The 18,562-nt window shown below is 34.8% G+C and overlaps 1 protein-coding gene across 5 annotated transcripts in view; it reads left to right on the top strand.

Moving 5' to 3' along the window:
• The window catches only part of LTN1 (listerin E3 ubiquitin protein ligase 1), a 75,138-nt gene that overhangs the window by 17,771 nt on the left and 38,805 nt on the right, over positions 1 to 18,562 (top strand). For all 5 annotated transcript variants that reach the window (XR_012075990.1, XR_012075992.1, XR_012075993.1 and 2 more), the window contains exons 10-21: positions 349 to 1,155; positions 1,533 to 1,574; positions 4,112 to 4,301; positions 4,797 to 5,036; positions 5,869 to 6,022; positions 7,057 to 7,201; positions 7,646 to 7,832; positions 9,472 to 9,631; positions 10,703 to 10,807; positions 14,228 to 14,370; positions 17,811 to 17,946; positions 18,136 to 18,280. Coding sequence is in view for 2 of the 5 variants with exons in the window: in XM_006209811.4 (XP_006209873.3) it covers positions 349 to 1,155; positions 1,533 to 1,574; positions 4,112 to 4,301; positions 4,797 to 5,036; positions 5,869 to 6,022; positions 7,057 to 7,201; positions 7,646 to 7,832; positions 9,472 to 9,631; positions 10,703 to 10,807; positions 14,228 to 14,370; positions 17,811 to 17,946; positions 18,136 to 18,280 (2,454 nt within the window). In the remaining 3 variants the exon portion in view is untranslated. The remainder of the gene's footprint in view (positions 1 to 348; positions 1,156 to 1,532; positions 1,575 to 4,111; positions 4,302 to 4,796; positions 5,037 to 5,868; positions 6,023 to 7,056; positions 7,202 to 7,645; positions 7,833 to 9,471; positions 9,632 to 10,702; positions 10,808 to 14,227; positions 14,371 to 17,810; positions 17,947 to 18,135; positions 18,281 to 18,562) is intronic.

Here is an 18,562-nt window from a genome sequence, read left to right as displayed (position 1 = left end):
TTCTGAACTCTGTGTGTCTTATATGTCTTTTATTTTGGCTTAGAAAAAAGCAAAGAACTTGAATAAGTTCAGAAAGTGCAAAGAAAACTATTATTTGTTAATAACCAATAATCTTGGTCGATTATATCATTAAAGAAGTAATTCAGGGAGGATGCAGTGAAATCATTAGGCTCTTTGTATAATATGAAAAAGATCTTCAAGTTCAAGTTAGCTGTTTTCAGAGTTCTGGGTAAAAAATTCACATTTTTCAGTTACTAAATATGAAAATTCATAATGTTTTAAAAATACCTTGTTAAAATCATATTTTTCTTGAAAACTGAACTTTTGTATTTTTACATTCTCTTTCAGTTGATTCCTTTTATTGATGCAGTCCTCAAAGACCCAAGACTGCAAGATGGGCAGCTATTTAATCATTTGGCAGAAACTTTAAGTTCATGGGAAGCCAAAGCAGATTTGCAAAAAGATGATAAAATGGCTCACAGCTTGGAGAAAGTGCTACTGAATTTCTGGGAAAGACTTTCAGAGATCTGTGTTGAGAAAATCAATGAGCCAGAAGCTGATGTTAAGTCTGTTTTGAGTGTTTCTAACCTATTACAGGTGCTTCAAAAGCCGAAGAGCTCTTTGAAGTCAAATAAAAAAGTTGGTAAGGTTAAATTTGCTGATGAGATGCCTGGGAGTAACAAAGAGAATGAAAAATGTGTCTCCTCAGAAGGAGAGAACGGCGAAGGCTCTGAAATATTGGCTGAACCTTCTCTCACTCACAATTGTTCAGACCTTCTATCTCCGCTGAGGAAAAAACCTTTGGAAGATTTAGTGTGTAAACTAGCAGAGATGAGTATTAATTATGTCAATGAACAGAAGTCAGAGCAACATTTAAGGTTTCTTTCCACTCTGCTCAACTCCTTCTCTTCAAGCCAAGTATTTAAAGTGCTACTAGGTGATGAAAAACAGAGTATTGTCAAAGCCAAACCTCTTGAAATAACCAAACTTGCACAAAAAAATCCCGCAGTACAGTTTTTATACCAGAAAATAATAGGTTGGTTAAATGAAGATCAAAGGAAGGATGCCGGTTTTTTGGTGGACATTTTGTACAGTGCTCTCCATTGCTGTGATAGTAATATGGAAAGAAAAGCTGTCTTGGATGATCTAACTGAGGTATTACTATTGTGTATCTTTTAAAACTATAATGGTTTACAGTTCGCACTAATTGTACATGAATAGAATGAGACCTGAAGTGGGGGTTATTTGGGGATTGTTTCTTGACTATGAAAGTCAATTTAGAGACGAGCAATATATTCTTAATTGTGACTGGAAAGTGTGTGAGACTTCTTGGTAGCTGTTCATTAAGTGTGTGAAGAGTACTAAAGCTTGGTATAAAAGGGTAGGTTCTTTCAGTTCATACTTTTTAAAGTTGGACTTACCAAAAAAAGTTTTAGTTTTGTGGTGGTTCCATAGTCACTTCATTTATTTGTGAAAAGTTTTACAATTTACCATTTCTTCTAGCAGATTGTTTTCTCTTTTTCCTCTTTCAGGTGGATCTGAAATGGAATTCTATTCTTCAGGTCATTGAAAAGGTACCTTAGGGATTTTTCTTTTTTTTTGTATTTATAGGTATAGAAAAATTAAAACCGCAATCATGTTCAGGTACTAGTATGTGGTCAGATGTTCTATGTTAGAGAACTTCCTTAATATTGTAACTTTCTTCTCATAATTTGCGAAGACTTATGGTGTTGACTTTTCTATAGTATTATATTTCTGGTTAGGAACATCAGGGAAGAATGAACAGATTCTGGAAAAATCCAGTGTTTCTTCTCTAGTGGGTAACAAAGGAAGAGTTAAATGTTTTATCTTTTATCTTAGTTTATTTTTTAAACTAAGGTTATAGGTTTCTACTCTTATCCTGGTTATTTTTTCTTCTATATAAATGGATTGAGTGGTTCTAGCTTTGACTAGAACACACCAAGAAATTGTTTCACCCTGTAATATTATACAGGTAAACTTTAAAGTCTTCCAGCCTTTGTTTAATTGCTGTTTGACTAAATAAGAAGATTAGTGAGAAGAATAATGAAAAGAAATCAAGGAACATGAACAATTTAGAAAATTTTTAAAATGAATTATGTGTCTTTCCTAATGCGGATGTAAATGATATAACGCAATACTTTTCCAACCATAGACATGTTGTTGTGACTAGCTACCTAAAATTTTTCCTTTTTTAGGCCTTTTTTCATTATTTAAAAATTTTACATAGATGACTCTTTAGATTACAAGTTTCTTTTTTCCCATCTTTTCAAATTATGGTAAAAAACACATAACATAAAATTTACCATCTTACTCATTTCTAAGTGTACAGTTCAGTAGTGTTAAATATATACACATTATTGTGCCACCAGTCTCCAGACCTTTTCACCTTCAAAATTATAAATCTGTACCCATTAAACAATAACTCCCCATTTCCCACAATAGTTTATTTTAAAAAATAGAGTATTAATTTTCTTATTGAAAAATAGTAAATTATCAGGCACACCATCTGCATTAGTTTATCCAGTTCCTTTTCTCCTTATAGACAGTGTACATGAAAAGCCAAATTATGAGAAAGCTGCTTGATAAGTCTAGAATCAGAGCAAGAGTAGTTAGTAATTTGATAAGAGAGGATTGATGTGTCCGTTTGCAGCTTAGGAATGTATCTGCCAGGTAGTTCAGATACATCTGTTTGGAAGACTCCTCTTCCTGGGTGGTGTTTGGAAGTTCACAGCCAGTGTTTACCTCCCATATATCCGTAACTAACTAGCCTCCTCAACCCCTTAAAGCTTCAGATTCTTTCTGTGGATATGTTAAAACATTGAGAAGTTGGACTTCAAAAGTCTTGCTAACCTGAGAAATGTTTTATTTAGAAGTTGATTTTCTGGATTCTGTAGGATTCTATAAAATAATTTGTTTTATTGAGTAGGTTATCTTAGGACAGCCAGTATTATGGTTACCTGACTTCAGTTTTTCTTGTTCTTATGCAACCCCAAACTTTATGAGCAGAGTCCTAAAGTCAGCTTCTTTAAAAACAAGCCTGAATTTTGTAACCAGAAAAGAAGCTTAGAGATTTTCTGAGTTAATCTTCATTTTTTAAAACTAGGAAATAGACCCAGGTTGGTTAAGAGATTTGTCCAAGGTCATAAAGCCAGGATAGTGGTAAAGCTAAAATAAAAGCTCTGGTTACCTATAAGTTTTTAAATAAAGAAGTAAATAGTTTTTCAGGCACTACCCAATCCGCACTTGGATTTTTTTTTTTTCCAGATTGCTTTGAAATGAACCAAGTTGCAAATTCCTTTCTTCTCAGCCCTTAAAGCAAAAGAAGCTCTGGGAACATGGATCACCATGCTTTTAGGGGTGGATTTACAGTTTTTTTCCTTGCTTTCCCACCCCATGAAAATAAACCAGGTGCTGTGAGATATCTGGCCCCAGTAACTATTTCAGAGAATTTGGGGAAAAATGAGTCCCATTTTTCATATTAATTTACCACTATTGTATATTAATTGTTCTTTAATTTTAGCAAAATTAATGAACAAAAATTTAATATTTATAGAGCATTTTAAAATCTGTCTTTAAAGTTCATCCATTCATTATTCATTGAACATATCCACAGTGTTGATAGCAGGTATCAAAGAAGTTTAAGACAGTCTCTGCTCTCAAGGAACTTACAATCTCATTGGAAACAAGGCAAACACAGATGAAACATTATAAATAATAATACAATCCAGTAAGTGCTCTAGAAATTCAGAGAAAAGCAGTGATGAGTATGGGCTGGCATGGATGAGGGAGACTTCATAAAGCAGGTGGGATTTCTTCTGATTCTCAAGTAGTGAATGTGATTTTGATAAATAAAGAAGAGGGGGAATATTTTATGGTCGGGAAGATAGCATGAACAAAGCATGGACGTTTACAAAGCAAGGCTTAGTGGGGAGTACTGAAGATACCAGCCTCCTTAAAACTTGAGGAGGGGGAGTGGGTGATAATGTTGGGGCTGTGATGGTGAAGGTGGGCAGTATGGTACAAGTCTTATTTTGGGCAGATACACTTTTTGATCTTGCTTCTAATCTTTGCTTTAACTTTGTGGTTTTAGGCATGTTCTAGTTCAGATAAATATGCTTTAGTAACTCCTTGGCTAAAAGGAGATATCCTTGGAGAGAAATTGGTAGCCTTGGCAGATCATCTTTGTAATAAAGACTTGGAATCCGCAGTATCTTCTGAATCTTACTTCTCAGAAAAATGGACTCTTTTAAGCTTAGTATTATCCCAACATGTTCAAAATGGTAGGTAAAAATACGGCTTTTGTTTTTCAGTAGGGAGGGAGTAATTTTTCCACCTTTTTGGGGGATTCCTTGCTGCTCAGTTTGCATAGTGTTAGTTGAGAATAACAAGACTTGGTTCATTCAGATAACTTAATTTTCTAAGCACCTTAAATAGCATGACTGGGAAGGTATTTAATACTTTTGGCTTTATATTTTAAAGGATTTTGCTTTAGCTTTAGTGAATTTATCTGTTCACTCTTTTTTTGCCAAGCATTTTTTTTAACTTAATTTAAAACTTCTTTTTGATGTGAAGGTTTTTATGAAAGAGAGAACAGATTGATTTTTTGATACAATTTTCTTTTATGTAATATATAAACACAGTTTAAAAACACACACACACACACACACACACACACACAGAAAGACCAAGGTGAAATTTTAACCCAGAGTAAAGTATTAAAAAATACACTGTTAATATTTTTTTATATTTTGTCTGTTTGAATTTTTTTCTCTTAGATTACTTGATTGGAGAAGTATATGTTGAAAGAATTATTGTTAAACTTCATGAAACTTTATCCAAAGCAAAGAAATATTCAGAAGCTGAAAATAATGACTCATCAGTGTCTTTTATCTGTGATGTGGCCTATAACTATTTCAGCTCAGCAAAAGGATGCTTGCTAATGCCATCAGCTGAAGATTTATTATTAACTCTCTTTCAGTTATGTGCTCAGAGCAAAGAAAAAACACATTTGCCAGGTAATAGCCTACTGCTCAAATGTTTTGTTGGGAATCTCCGGCTCTGACCTTCATAGTGTAAGTGCCCAGGCTTTATTAATTGAATCATAATATGTTTGAAAGTTGAAAGCATTTTGAGTAAAGGGCTACAGATCTTAAGCACTTCCAGTTTTAGAAAACAAGCTTAAGATATATGTAGACATTTAATCTAAAATTCTTACTTGTTTTCAAGGAGACAGTTTTGGAAGGGGACAGATGAGTTGGATAGATGAGTTAGAATCTTAGCTGCTTCATGCAGTAGCTCTGGCAAGTTGCTTAATTTTTTGATGCCTCAGTTTCCGTATTCATACAGGGGATATTAATATCTCCTCTAATAGTTAAAAACATTTAATCCTGGTGTATATTAAAATGAAATTGAGATTACCGTTCTGAGGACTATATTTCTTGTGTCCTATGGGTTAATTCAGGCTTATTTACGAAAGGAATATTAAAAACTACTATTGATGGAGAGTGCTCCTCCCCAACCCTTTCTTTAATACTACTTTCTGTATTTGGAAAAGGTATATAATATTTTTCAATTTTCCAAAAGGACAACTTTCTTATAAATAAGTTCAGAGCAGAAAAAAGCTAACTTTAAAAATGTTACTATTCTTACATTTTATATGACATGAGCTAGCTTGTATTATTGCGTATTTATGACATAGTTATTTTGTTTTGGCATCTGAATAGTAATTTTATGTTTTCTTAATGCTACCTTAATAATCTCAGATCTACAGTGAGTTCTTTCAGACATTTTGTACTGATTATAGTAACTTCAGAGGGATACAAATTACTGTTGACATCTTGGTTTTAGACTTTCTTATCTGTAAACTGAAAAATACTTGGCTTTCTGGTGTGAATGTATTGGTCCATCAAACTGGTGACACATATAAACAGAGTACCTTCCTACGTTTGTCTGCTCTGTGGCTGAAGAACCAAGTTCAGTCTTCATCTTTGGATATCAAAAGGTACCCTTTTTTGTGCTTAGTTAAACAATATCTCTTTAATAATTTATCATTATCCTTAAGATTCCGTGAGTGCCTTTGAAAAATGACTTGTTATGTAAGAAATCTGTAGGGTTCTAAGAGAAGATCCAAACAGATTTTTCCAGAAGGATTTTGTTTTAATTATCATCCATTTATACTCAGTTAATTGAAAATGATTTGTTGTAGCATATCTGCTGGACTCCTAATTTTTTTTTCTTCCTTTTTTTTTTTTTTGCATTTATTCAGTCATATTTGTTCATACAACCAGTATTTATTGAGCAAGTTCTCTGTTAGGAATTGTGCTAGTTGCTAGGGCTGTAACACTGGCCAGAGGAGACCCAGGCCCTGCCCATCCCTGGTCTTGCAGTCTGCTGGAATCACACTCTGCCCGCTGTCTTCAGAGAGGGCAGCAAAGGGACCGTCACTGAACACGAGCTGCTCAGCAGACTGCACCCAGACTCCTAATTTATGGTCAGTGATGTGGTGATGCTGCTATCCTGTCTTAGGCTGGTGTGGATTGTAATCATAACCTCTCTTGGCCATCACAGACAGTGATTGGTCTTCATTGTTTATTTTTTTGGGGGGGTCTAGTAGCCACTGTTGTAGGGGATTGATTGCAAACATATTTCACATGTCATATCTAAATCCATATATAAAAGTGAAAACCGAGAGACTGCATCCAGAGCTACTGGGTTTGGGTAAATCTTTTTTTTGACCATCATGTTCTTTTCATGGAACAAAGTAGCTGTATTTCAGAGATAACTGATCTGAAATAGGTCATGTCCCTTTCATTCTGAAATAGAAGGAGCACTCAATTTCAAGTGATAACTATTAGATTAAATCCCCTCTTTGCTTGTGTGTATGTCACAGGGGGAGGGCAGAGGGGTCATTTACCTTTATGTCTGTCTTTTTGTTCAGGTAAGCTATTCTCTGCCATAGAGTATTTAATGTGTACCAGGGTGTTCAAATTGGTCATAGCATAACTACAGCAGTTAAGTTCTTCACATTATTTTCAGTCTTCAAGTCCTCTTGTCTGCTGTTGATGATTTGCTAAATGCGCTTTTAGAGAGTGAAGATACTTACCTTCTGAGAGTTTATATTGGAAGTGTAATGCCAGATAACAGTGAATGGGAAAAGATGAGACAGTCTCTTCCAATGCAGGTATGTTTGAGATTACAGAGTGCTTTATTCTGAAGTTTGAATTTCATGCAAGCTTAAATATTTCTGTTATACTTTGGGGAAGGAAAAAGAAGTGAATGAAATGAGTATTTTACTTAGCCTTTCTGTCTCTGAATAGTCATATTTTTGCTGTTTGCAAGACAACCAGTTGACACTCAGCAGTTGCTGTGGTACAAGGTGAATAGATCTAGTTCTGTTCCTGAAGGAGTCTTAAAGAAATACACATGTTGATAATTTTCTTAGTGGAAACCAAACTTCTGTGGTTTTACTAATAAATTAGCTATGACTTTATTTTTGAAGTTATTATGATAACATTTTGAAAATATTCCAATAACTTCATTTTTGCTCCCTGTCTTAATTGCATAGGTAGTAAATAATTTAGTCTGTTGAATGACTTTGTATATAATTTAATTATTCTTTTTACAGTGGTTGCATAGACCTCTTTTAGAAGGAAGACTGAGTTTGAATTATGAGTGTTTCAAAACAGATTTTAAAGAACAAGATACAAAGAAACTTCCCAGCCATTTGTGTACTTCAGCATTATTGAGCAAAATGATATTAGTTGCACTGAAAAAGGAAATAGTCCTAGAAAATAATGAGCTTGAGGAAATAAGTAAGTATATATGAGCATTCAGATATATACATATAAATACGTATTTTGAAATAATCATGGTGTAATTTTGAAATAATTTTGATTATACTTTAATTTAAATCTTTAAAGATTCAAGAATTTTCAGTTCTTGATTTTACTGATGAGAAACTTGAGGCCATGTAAGAGACGAATGTTAAATCGTGAATTGGGTGGCAGCATGCTAATACCTTGCTCTAATCTTGTTAGCCGTAGGGCAGAATTTGGTATAAGGTCAGTTACTCAACCTGGCCTGACATCAGTGTCAGCAGATCCTGTGGCACATGACCCTAAAGAAATTGGTTAAGTGAGTTTTGTGTTTCATTAAAGATTCTGAATTTTCAATTAATTTTTGAATCACTCTACCTTTTTATAGGGCTATAATTTTTTTTTCCCAGCAAGTGGAGGGTCAGCAGTTGAATTTTAGGAGGATTAAAAAAATTCCCCCATTCCAGGAAATGATGTAGAATTGTAGGTAGCAGTGTGACCTGTACAGAATGGTAGGAAAGGTGGAGGTCTTGTACAATTCCTGTCAGTCTTGATTGTGAGCCCTCAGCTGAGTACAGTTACTAGTGGAGGAGAGTCTTTATCCTGTGGAAGAAAACGGGGACACCTTACAGGGAGCCAGCTCCATGTGCAGCTGAGGTCAAGGAGGTTTGCCTGCAGTTTACTTTACTCAGAGAGTGAATCTGTCCAAAAAAACCCTGGAAATTAGAGTAGTAAGTTTTTGGGGGTGGAGTGAGGTATAATTAGTTTTATTTACTTAATTGTTTGTTTATTTAAATGGATATACTAGGGATTAAACCCAGGACCTCATGCATGCTAAGCATGCACTCTACCACTGAGCTATACACCCCTTTCCCCCAGAGTAGTAATTTTTGTAATAATTTATTTTTGTTAATTATGTTACTAATTACAAACTGACAGCATTATGCATTTAATCTTCTCATTAACCCTATCATTGCTGGTATTATTGCTGACTTTCTGATCTGAAGCTTGCAAGGGATGGGATTAAATTTTGAGCCAGGTTTCAAGTCTCCTGACTCCAAAATCCATACCTGGCTTTATAAAGGAGAGTTGTGACTAAAAACCTGTGATAGGCCAGGTTTAGTGATACTCGGTCACCTGATTCTCCCAATAGTCCCGTGAGGTAGATTTGTAGTGTCCTAGTTGATGACCTGTGTACAGCTTATTTGAATCCAGACTAGTCCGTCATCGAAGCCCGTGCCCTGTTGTTTACCGTATCATGCTCGCTCCCATTTCGTAACACATTGTCTTAAACTTCTCAAGTCTTGGATCTCATAGTTGTTTATCCTGGATGCAACTTCTTACCGTTTGTGGCAAAAATAGTAGGAAGTTCTTCGTGTATCTCTGATAATGCAGATCCCTGTCACATTCTAAACTAATCAGAAAAGGAACTGAGTAAGGTTTGGGAGAGGAGTGGTATTTTGTATCAGATATTCTCAGTTTTCATTGTCATTGAACATCAAAGAGTTGAAAATCAGCTCATAGATATTTTGAAATTAGTGAGCACAGCGATGTTAGAAAATGGGGCAGAGAAGTGAAAACAATTGAAAGGTCTGCTCACCAAGTACACTCAATAATGTGTTGTCCACTCTGTCAGTTGCAGAACTGCTCTATTCGTTGCAGTGGTATGAAGAATTAGACAATCCACCTATTTTTCTAACTGGATTTTGTGAAATGCTTCAGAAAATGAATATTACATATGATAACTTATGTGGACTTGGTAATACTTCTGGCCTTTTGCAGCTGTTATTTAACAGGTAAGAATCCCTTTCAATTTCCATTTTTTTATGACTATTTTGCTAGTTAATGGCTTTGTGTCTGTAAAGGGTAAGCCCACTTGATGGTAATCTTTGAATCAGAAGGTTGATTTAAATTAACCCCAATTCTTTTTTTTTTTTTTTAATGGAGGTATAGGGGATTGAACCCAGGACCATGGGCATGCTAAGCATGTGCTCTACCTACCACTAAGCTATGCCCTCCCCCACAACTAATCCCAATTTTTAATAATGAATACTTTGTGGACACTAAGTACTTGATTTACTCTTCTGGGGAGATATTTGGACTTTGCCTGTTTTATTAAATCAATAAATACATTCAAGGGGCAGATGACAAAGAAATGAAAACCTGTAGAAGTTGTTTTAATTTGTCATATGTGACCCATCCTTCCGCTACTCTCAAGTTTAACCTTTTCACCTTGCATGTTGTTGCAGGTGTGTCTTAATATCATAACCACAAACCTTCTCCCTCAGATGAGGAAGTAGGTATGAAAACAGAGTCGTTGTAGAGTTTATAGCAGTTAGATACTTAGCTTATTGAAATTACTATGTTGACTTGCTTTCTTTTGAAGAGTTTCTCACCTGCCTGTAGTATTTTTCATACGCTTCTTTGAAAATCAGAGGCCCCAGGTTTTCCTCTCCAATCCCACTCCACATACTTAACACTCAGAACTTGCCTCAGCAAATATTAATAACTCTTTGATTCTTCAACTTGCTGCCACCCTCGGTGTCCTCTGGAAGATGTCTTCCTTTCAGCTGCAGCCTCTGGTCCTCAAGCCTATTCTTTAAGGTTATGTCCTCTGTCAGGACTTAAGAGGGCTTTGGGATTGCCTTGGGATGAGAGCCCAGTACCAGTTATGAAGGGTGTTGGAAGCCTAAGTTCCCAATCCTTTTGGTAACAGCAGCTGTTTGGATGCAGAAGGACTGTGTGAAATGATACCCTCACAAAACAATTTATTTAATTCTGTTTAATTCTGTAAAAGGAATCCAGGTAACAGTGTTAAAAATCTTAAGTGCACTCTCAAAATGGATTTTTTTTTTTCCCTTTTTTAGATCCAGGGAGAATGGCACCCTTTGGTCTCTTATCATTGCTAAGTTGATCCTTTCCCGAAGTGTTTCATCTGATGAAGTAAAATGGCATTATAGGAGAAAAGAAGGGTATTCTTACTCAAAATATTTTTTTTTTTGAAATTTACTATGGTTGGTTACTTTGACAACTCTAAACTAACAAAAAAATTTAATGAATCAGGAAATCAAGGTTTAGGAGATGAGAAAATTAAATTAAAAAAATGAGACTTAAAGAGTATAAAAACAATTTTAATTGTTTTAGGTTGAGGAACACACCTTTTTAAATAAGCATTTTAAACCTTATAAAATTTTGTTGTGAAATTGTATACCTGTTTTAAACAATTAGCATTTCATAAAGTTGTTCTCTTTTCCTCAGAAATCTCTCCGACAGAATCTATTATTTTCCCCTCCCCAACATCCTTTTTCCATTACTTTATTTGCTGTATGGAAGTGATAGGGAAAGTTAACTTACCTTCTCTTAAATAAGGATCATCCTATTGAAGTTTATTCTAAAAATGCAATAGATGTGTTCTTGGGACAAAGAAATAGAGTTGGACATACTAGAGATTTGCTAGAGTTAATTATACTAGAGAAGCTGAGCATTCAGATTAACACTTAGCTGAAATTTACCAAGGCATTTTGAATTAACTGATTTACCAAGAAGAATTCTGAAATTATGTATGTATATTTATACATATATATTTATACCTATATATGTTTACACATGTATTTTGGCACAGTAGAATTAGAATCTTAAGTTAAATTTTTGTTTTAATCTTATTTTAGTTTTTTAATTTATTATTTTGAATTCAATTATTAATGGGTATTATAGGTTCACATGCAGTTGTAAGAAATACAGAGAAATTCCATGTACCTTTCAGTTTCTGCCAGTGGTATCATTTTGCATAACTTTAGTACAATTTCACAACCAAGAAGATGGCGTTGATACAATCCACTGACCACATTTACTTGCACTTACGTGTTTTTGTGTGTGTTCTGTGTAATCTTGTGTTACCACCACCACAGTCCAAGATATAGACTAGTTTTTTCATAAGGATCACCTTGTGTTACCCTTTTTTCCCACGGCCACCTCCCTTCTTCCCATTCTCATCTCTGGCAACCACTAATCTGTTCTCTTTCTAGATAATTTTATCATTTAGGAATGTTATATATAGGAATCATACAGCATGTGATCTTTTGATACTAGCTTTTTTATTCAGTATAATTTAAAACTTTTCTCTAATTATAAAAGTCATAGGGAATTAACTAAAGAACTGTTAGAACTAATTACAAATGGAATGGATATGTACTTGACATACAAAAATCAGTATCTTTCTTATTCACCAGTCATAATCAATTTTAAAAAGGCATAGGAAAAAAGAGATTCTGTTCACAATGACAATAAAACTATGAATACCGAGAAATAAATGTAACAACTCTCCCACCCCCCAAAAAACCCAAGTAAAGATCACAAGAGAAGATGGGAAGATAAATTTTAAAAAATGGTTGTTTCTATAATTTCAATGTAATCTCAGTCAAAATTTCAGCAACATTTTTGAAAAGCTTGACAAACTGTGTTAAATATAGTATGCATTTGAAGGAAAAAATGTTCAAGAATAGCTAGGAGAGTTATGAAGGAGAAAAGTGAAAAGAATTTGCCCTACCAGTACAGTAATTAAGCAGTATGAGATTGGTGAATAGGCAGATCACTGGATCAGAACGTAAGAGTCCAGAAACTAATCTGCACATATATGAGAATTTAGTTTTTGATAGAAGTGTTCTTTCAAATTGTGAGATGAGTCAATAATAAATGATGTTAGGAAGACTGGATATGTGTTTGAAAAAAAAGGGAGACCTACTCCCTTACATTTTACGTAAAAGTGAAGTCCAGATGGAAGCTAAAAAGAACAGATCTGTAAAAGTATTAGGGGAAAATAAGAGACTGTATAATCTTGGCATAGGGAAGACTTTAAGCAAAGCACAAAAATCCAGAATCTGTAGAAGAAATGATAGATACCTGATTTTGTAAAAATAAAACTTTGTGCCCATCAACAGATGAATGGATAAACAAAAATGTAGAAATTCTGACATGCTACAATGTGGATGAGCCTTGAGGACATTACGCTAAATGAAATAAATGAGTCACAAAAAGATAAATAGTGAATGATTCCATGTATATGAGGTGCCTAGCATAGTCAAATTCATAGAGACAGAAAGTAACATGGTGGTTGTCAGGGGCTGAGGGGAAGGAGATGGGGAATTCTTATTTAATGGGTAGAGTTGCAGTTTTGTGAAATGAAAAAGTTCTGGAGATAAGCTGCACAACAGTATGAATGAACTTAACCCTACTGTACACTTATAATAAATTTTATATAATGTGTATTTTACCACAATTAAAAAAGGAAAAAAAAGGAAACTTCTGTATGATAAAAATACAGTAAGCAAAGGTTAAATGACAGGTGGCAAAATGGAAGGAAAATTTGTATATTAAGAATTAATATCCATAATATATAGCTTTTCTTAATAAAACTATTCAAAATGAAGCATGTGTCAAGGACTTGAACAGGTAATTCATAGGTGAAACAGTCACAGGTAATTCATTTATGAAATGTGAAATATGAAAGGATTTGCCTTATTAATAGTGACAGAAATGCAAATTAAAAGTAGTACATTTTATCTACCGTATTGCCAGGAATTTTAAAAAGATTCATTAAATGTGCAGCAAAACAGTCAAACTTGTACATTTTTGGTGAAAATGTAAACTTGATTATGCTTTTTTGAAAACCAGTTTGAAATTATCAAAATATAATACATTCAAATCCTTTGATTTCTGCAATTCTGCTTCTAGGAATCTGGCCTAAAGAGGTATTTGTGCATATGCAGAATTGTATCTGCTCAAGGACATTTATTACAGCGTTATTTGTAAGAATAAAAATTTGGGGGAAGAAACCTTAATGTTCACTAATAGGGAAATAGTTAAATTATACTGTGCAGTATTTTTGGTTTTGTTTTTGGTTTAGTTATGTAGCTTTAAAATAAAAGGAATACTTTATACCTACATTTTCTGACAAAACCACCTACTAAGTATATAAGTGGCAAATAATACAACACATAGGTAAATAAAACCCAACTATATATATGCACATATATAAATACTAGTTCATACAAAGGACATGCAACTGGTACTGCTTAAATTGAATCAGTTGACTCTTAGAGCATAATCATGTATTGTTTGTATAATTAAAAAAAATCATAAATGGGGGAAGTTACAATGCTTATTTAAAAAAAAAATGTAAAAAAGAAGCAGGAAAAAAAATATCCATAGTTTCATCATCCAGCATCAACAATTGTCAATCTCTTCATAGTTTCTTTTCTTTTCTTTTTCTATACAATTATTTTATATTGTGGAAATATTAGTCTTTTTGACTAGTCTAGATAAGAGGAGCTTTCTGAAATAACTGAAAATTTAGAATAAATATAATTCATACCTTTTTTTTTTCCTTTAAACAGTTTTTTTCCACTAACAGAAGGTAATATGCATACCATTCAAAGTCTCTGTCCATTTTTGTCAAAAGAAGACAAGAAAGAATTCATTGCTCAGTGTATCCCTGCCCTTTTGGCCTGGACCAAGGAAGATGTTTGCAGTACTAATGGTTAGTTGCTTGGTAATAAATACTTTATTAATTTAATTATTGCTTGAAGTGAAAAAAGTATTTCTTAATTTAAAAAATTTTGGGAGGGAGTTAGGTTGGTTGATTTGTTTGCTTATTTGTTTATTTATTTAATGGAGGTACTGAGGATTGAACCCAGAACCTTGTCCATGCTAAGCACGTGCTCTACCACTGAGCTACACCCTTCCCTGCCAAAAAGAAGTATTTCTTAGTATCTTAATCCGCATCTAGCAGAGATGAATTATAGCTGATTTTTCCTAATTTATACTCTTGCTACAAAACAAGTTGATTCAGTAGGATGAGTGTCATTGGAGAGTGGCTGTTACCATTTTGCAGTACAGAAATGCTAGAGCCTTAAGGGAAGACTTACAACCACTGATAACCCTCCAATCATTTCTTTTCCATATATAGCTTTTTCAGTCAACCAATGATGCACTTATAAAGACAAAAGAGGGAATAGCTTTTGTTATGTTTTAAACTTTTTGGATACTCTCTACTCTATTAGTTCATTTATTTATTAATTGAATAAACACTTATTGAGCCCTGGCTATGTGACAGTTTCTTGTGTAGAGAAGACAGACGTAGAGTTATATGGTAGCTGATGGAGCAATAAGATGTCGTATGTGTGAAAGTGGAAGAAAAGGAGTTTTCCCCTTTGCTTTGAGATGTCAGTGGCAATTGCACAAAGAGAAATACTTCAACTGAGTGATGAAGGATAGTTTGCCATATGGACATAGTTGGGGAAGGGCATTCCAGGTACACACAAACATAGAAGAATACAGATAGTTCATTTGGGTTGGCATTTAAGGTAGAAAGTTGGAGACAAAGAGTATTACAGTGCAGAAGAATATGGATTTTGAGAAATGGCAGGGAACAGATCATAAAGGCCTAGTTTTGTAGGTTAAGGAGTTCGGACTTTAAGTGGTAGGAGGTAAGGAGTTATTGGCCCAAATTAGGTAGAAGAGTAGTAAGACTTACCACATTTATATTAGAAAGATTATTTTGTTAACTGTATAGGGTGGATGTGAGAGAAGAGAGGTTAGGGGTAGAAGACCATATAGGGAGCTATTGGAATAATCATAATGAGAAATAGAACTTGAATCAAGGCACAAATGGAAGAGCAGAGATGGAAATGAAAGAGACAGGAAATAGAATTGATGGGGCTCTGTGATTGTACTTCTGAATTGGGTAGATGGAAGTATTGTTAGGCCTTATAGGAAGCTCTGTAGGAGACTTGAGGGTTGGGAGGAGGATGGAAAAGGAGTGTATAGGCAGCTAATGTTCAGTTTTAGACACAATAGATTAAGATGGCTATGGAATAACTATTCAAATGGAGATTTTCAGTAAGCAATAGGCTATTGGCTAGATGGAAATGCTGCTTCCAAAGCCCATGTCATGCAGGTGGCAGTATAGTCTGTAAATGAGAATGATCTTGTTCAGCAAGAATGAAGAGTGGAAGGAATATCAAGGGAACACCAGCAGTAGATTTAAGGGGTAGTGGGTGGAGGGACACTTGAGAATAAGGACTAAAGACAAAGAGAAGCAAAAGAGGAGTTTTAGGTAATATTCATCAGCCATTAAATGCCACAGAAGGGCAAGTAAAATTAGGCGCTGACAAGTGTCTATTGGCTTTGACATTGTTGGAATGATAGTGGTGAGAAAGTGGAGGCAGATAGTCTCTTCTGAGTGTTTGGCGGGAAGGAGTGTACAAAGAGGTGAAAGCTGGAGGTGAACACAAAGTCAAAGGGGAAATACATGTTGCTGGGGAGGTGGAGGAATAGAAGATAGAGACAGGGAATAATTGATGATAGTTCCCACTGAGAATATGAGAGGGGAGGGCGTGTAGGATAGAATCTAGAGCAGTCAGAAGATACCAGTCATGTATATATAGGTGGAGACAAGATGAAGAGAGGTGTAGGATGGATGGAGATGGAGAGGGGCCTGGGAACTTCATGTCTTCATGTCTGTCTAGGTCAGTTAATAAGTGGAAACTGGATTGTGGATGTTAAAGGCAGTAGAAGTCTGAAATAGTGGAAAAGGAGTGTGTCCATCAACAAACAGTCAAAAAGAATTACCCTGGTAGCATGAAGGGTCAGCTGATGTTATAAATAAATTTTTGTGGCATTAAGCTTTACTGTTGAGTTCACTTACATAGTTAAACTGTGGGATTAGGTTGGGATTGCAGTTCTGGAACAGAGATGCAGGTGAACTGATTGTGCATAGAAGAGAGGATTACCTAACAGGAGTGCAGGTGATTTCTCCAGCACAGGTCATAACTGAAGAACGGCAGAGAGGGAGAAGGGGCAGGAGACAGGACTGCAGTTCACACAACTGTGTGCTGTGCACACAAACCACAAACTGTCCAGCTGTGCAGAGGGCAACAGGAAGGGGAACGTTTTTGAGATTTGACAGCCAATTTTGCTCTTCTTGCGAAAATGATGAAACAGTTAGCTAACAAATATTTTTTCGTTATTAGAAAATCAATTGTTTCTATTTAAACTTGAGCCTCACATTTTGTCAGGAAGATTAGAAGAAAAAAAATTATTTGCCTTTAAAGGAAGGTTACATTATTACTATTGCTATTATTTATTAATTTATTTTTGCTTTTTCCTTGGTTTCCTTTTGTCTACAGAATAAAAACCTTAAGTCCTTAGTTTGGCTTATAAGACATCTTACAATCTTATCACAACCAATTTCTCCGGTTTCACCTATTTTGCTTCTGCCCTGAACTTTGAACATTCTGTTACTTTGTTAGAACTTTGTGCCTGTGAAATACCATATACCAACTTAGGAAAGGCTTTTCTGACTTGACCTAGTTTCCTCTTCTGGGCTCTCAGTTTTTTGGCCCTCTTACATTCTACTTTGTTTTATGTCTGCCAGGACTGCTAGATGAGTCCCGTCAGGGACTGGATTTTGTTCAGCTTTATCTCCCCAGCATCTAGCAGTGTACCATGTGTTCACTTATTCATACTTCATTCAGTCAGTCAAAATGAGTCTCTCTTCATCTCAGGCATCGTGCTAGAGGGACATGTACAGTGGCAAGTAACACAGACAGGGTTTCTGCCCTCATGGAGCTTACTTTCTAATTGACATAATAATAAATAAACAAACATTAGTGCTGTAAGGACAACAAATGAGAAAGGGCATACTTTTTACAATAAAACACCATAGGTTAGCTAATGCACAATGTCATTCACTCCCCCCTCTTCACACTTGATTTTCTGTGCTGGGTGCTGGGTATAGAGACAGGGTCCCTGCCCTGTGGAATTTATAAGCTCATTTGACTGTTTCATATAAGCCCTAATTTTTAGAGCTCTTAACCTAAAAACTTCTGAAGAAAGTTTTTAACTTGTTTCAAGGTAGAGTTTCTCTTTTTAATAGTAACAATACAATTAATTTTTTAATTTTTAATTTTACTTTAGGAGGTTTCGGACATCTTGCCATTTTCAATTCTTGTCTGCAAACCAGAGGTATAGATGATGGAGAGCTATTACATGGTATATTAAAAATTCTGATAACCTGGAAGAAAGATCATGAAGATATTTTTCTTTTCAGTTGGTAGGTAATACTTTATACTGTGTTTTTCCCTGTATATATGAAGTGGACTCAGATTGTGTATCTTATAGTCACAATTTTGTAAAGTAATAGGATGAAAGACATTTAAGTCAGTCTAAGTATATAAGATTTACGTTTTTCTAATTGTATATAATTCTTCAGTGTTTTGTTTTGTTTTTGTCTTTATCACAGCAATCTGTCAGAAGTAAGTCCAGAGATACTGGGTGTAAATATAGAAATAATCCGATTCCTTTCCTTGTTTTTGAAATACTGCTCATCTCCTTTGGCAGAGAGTGAATGGGACTTTATCATGTGCTCCATGTTGGCTTGGTTGGAGGTAAATTAACCTGATACGTCATCACACCTATTGGGTCTCTGTGCATATCTCTGTACTAGAGCTGTTTACTAATATTCTTTAAATGATGGTTGTCGTTAGCTCCTTTGCAAACATTTAAACACTGTATAGATATATTCCTCACCAGCTACTACTTGACAGAACAGTAAAATGATTGAGGTTTGTCTGCCAGTATCATTCAGTAACCAGATCTGCTAACTGCTTTTAAAATGTTCTCTTCATTAGCTCATTTTAATATTGCAGCACAGCCCTTTAAGGTTTTAT

The sequence above is a fragment of the Vicugna pacos genome, chromosome 1 (genome assembly GCF_048564905.1).
Source record: "Vicugna pacos chromosome 1, VicPac4, whole genome shotgun sequence".
NCBI classification, from domain to species: domain Eukaryota; kingdom Metazoa; phylum Chordata; class Mammalia; order Artiodactyla; family Camelidae; genus Vicugna; species Vicugna pacos.
The sequence above is the reverse complement of the archived record's forward strand: the minus strand, read 5'-3'. Positions and strand labels throughout refer to the sequence as shown.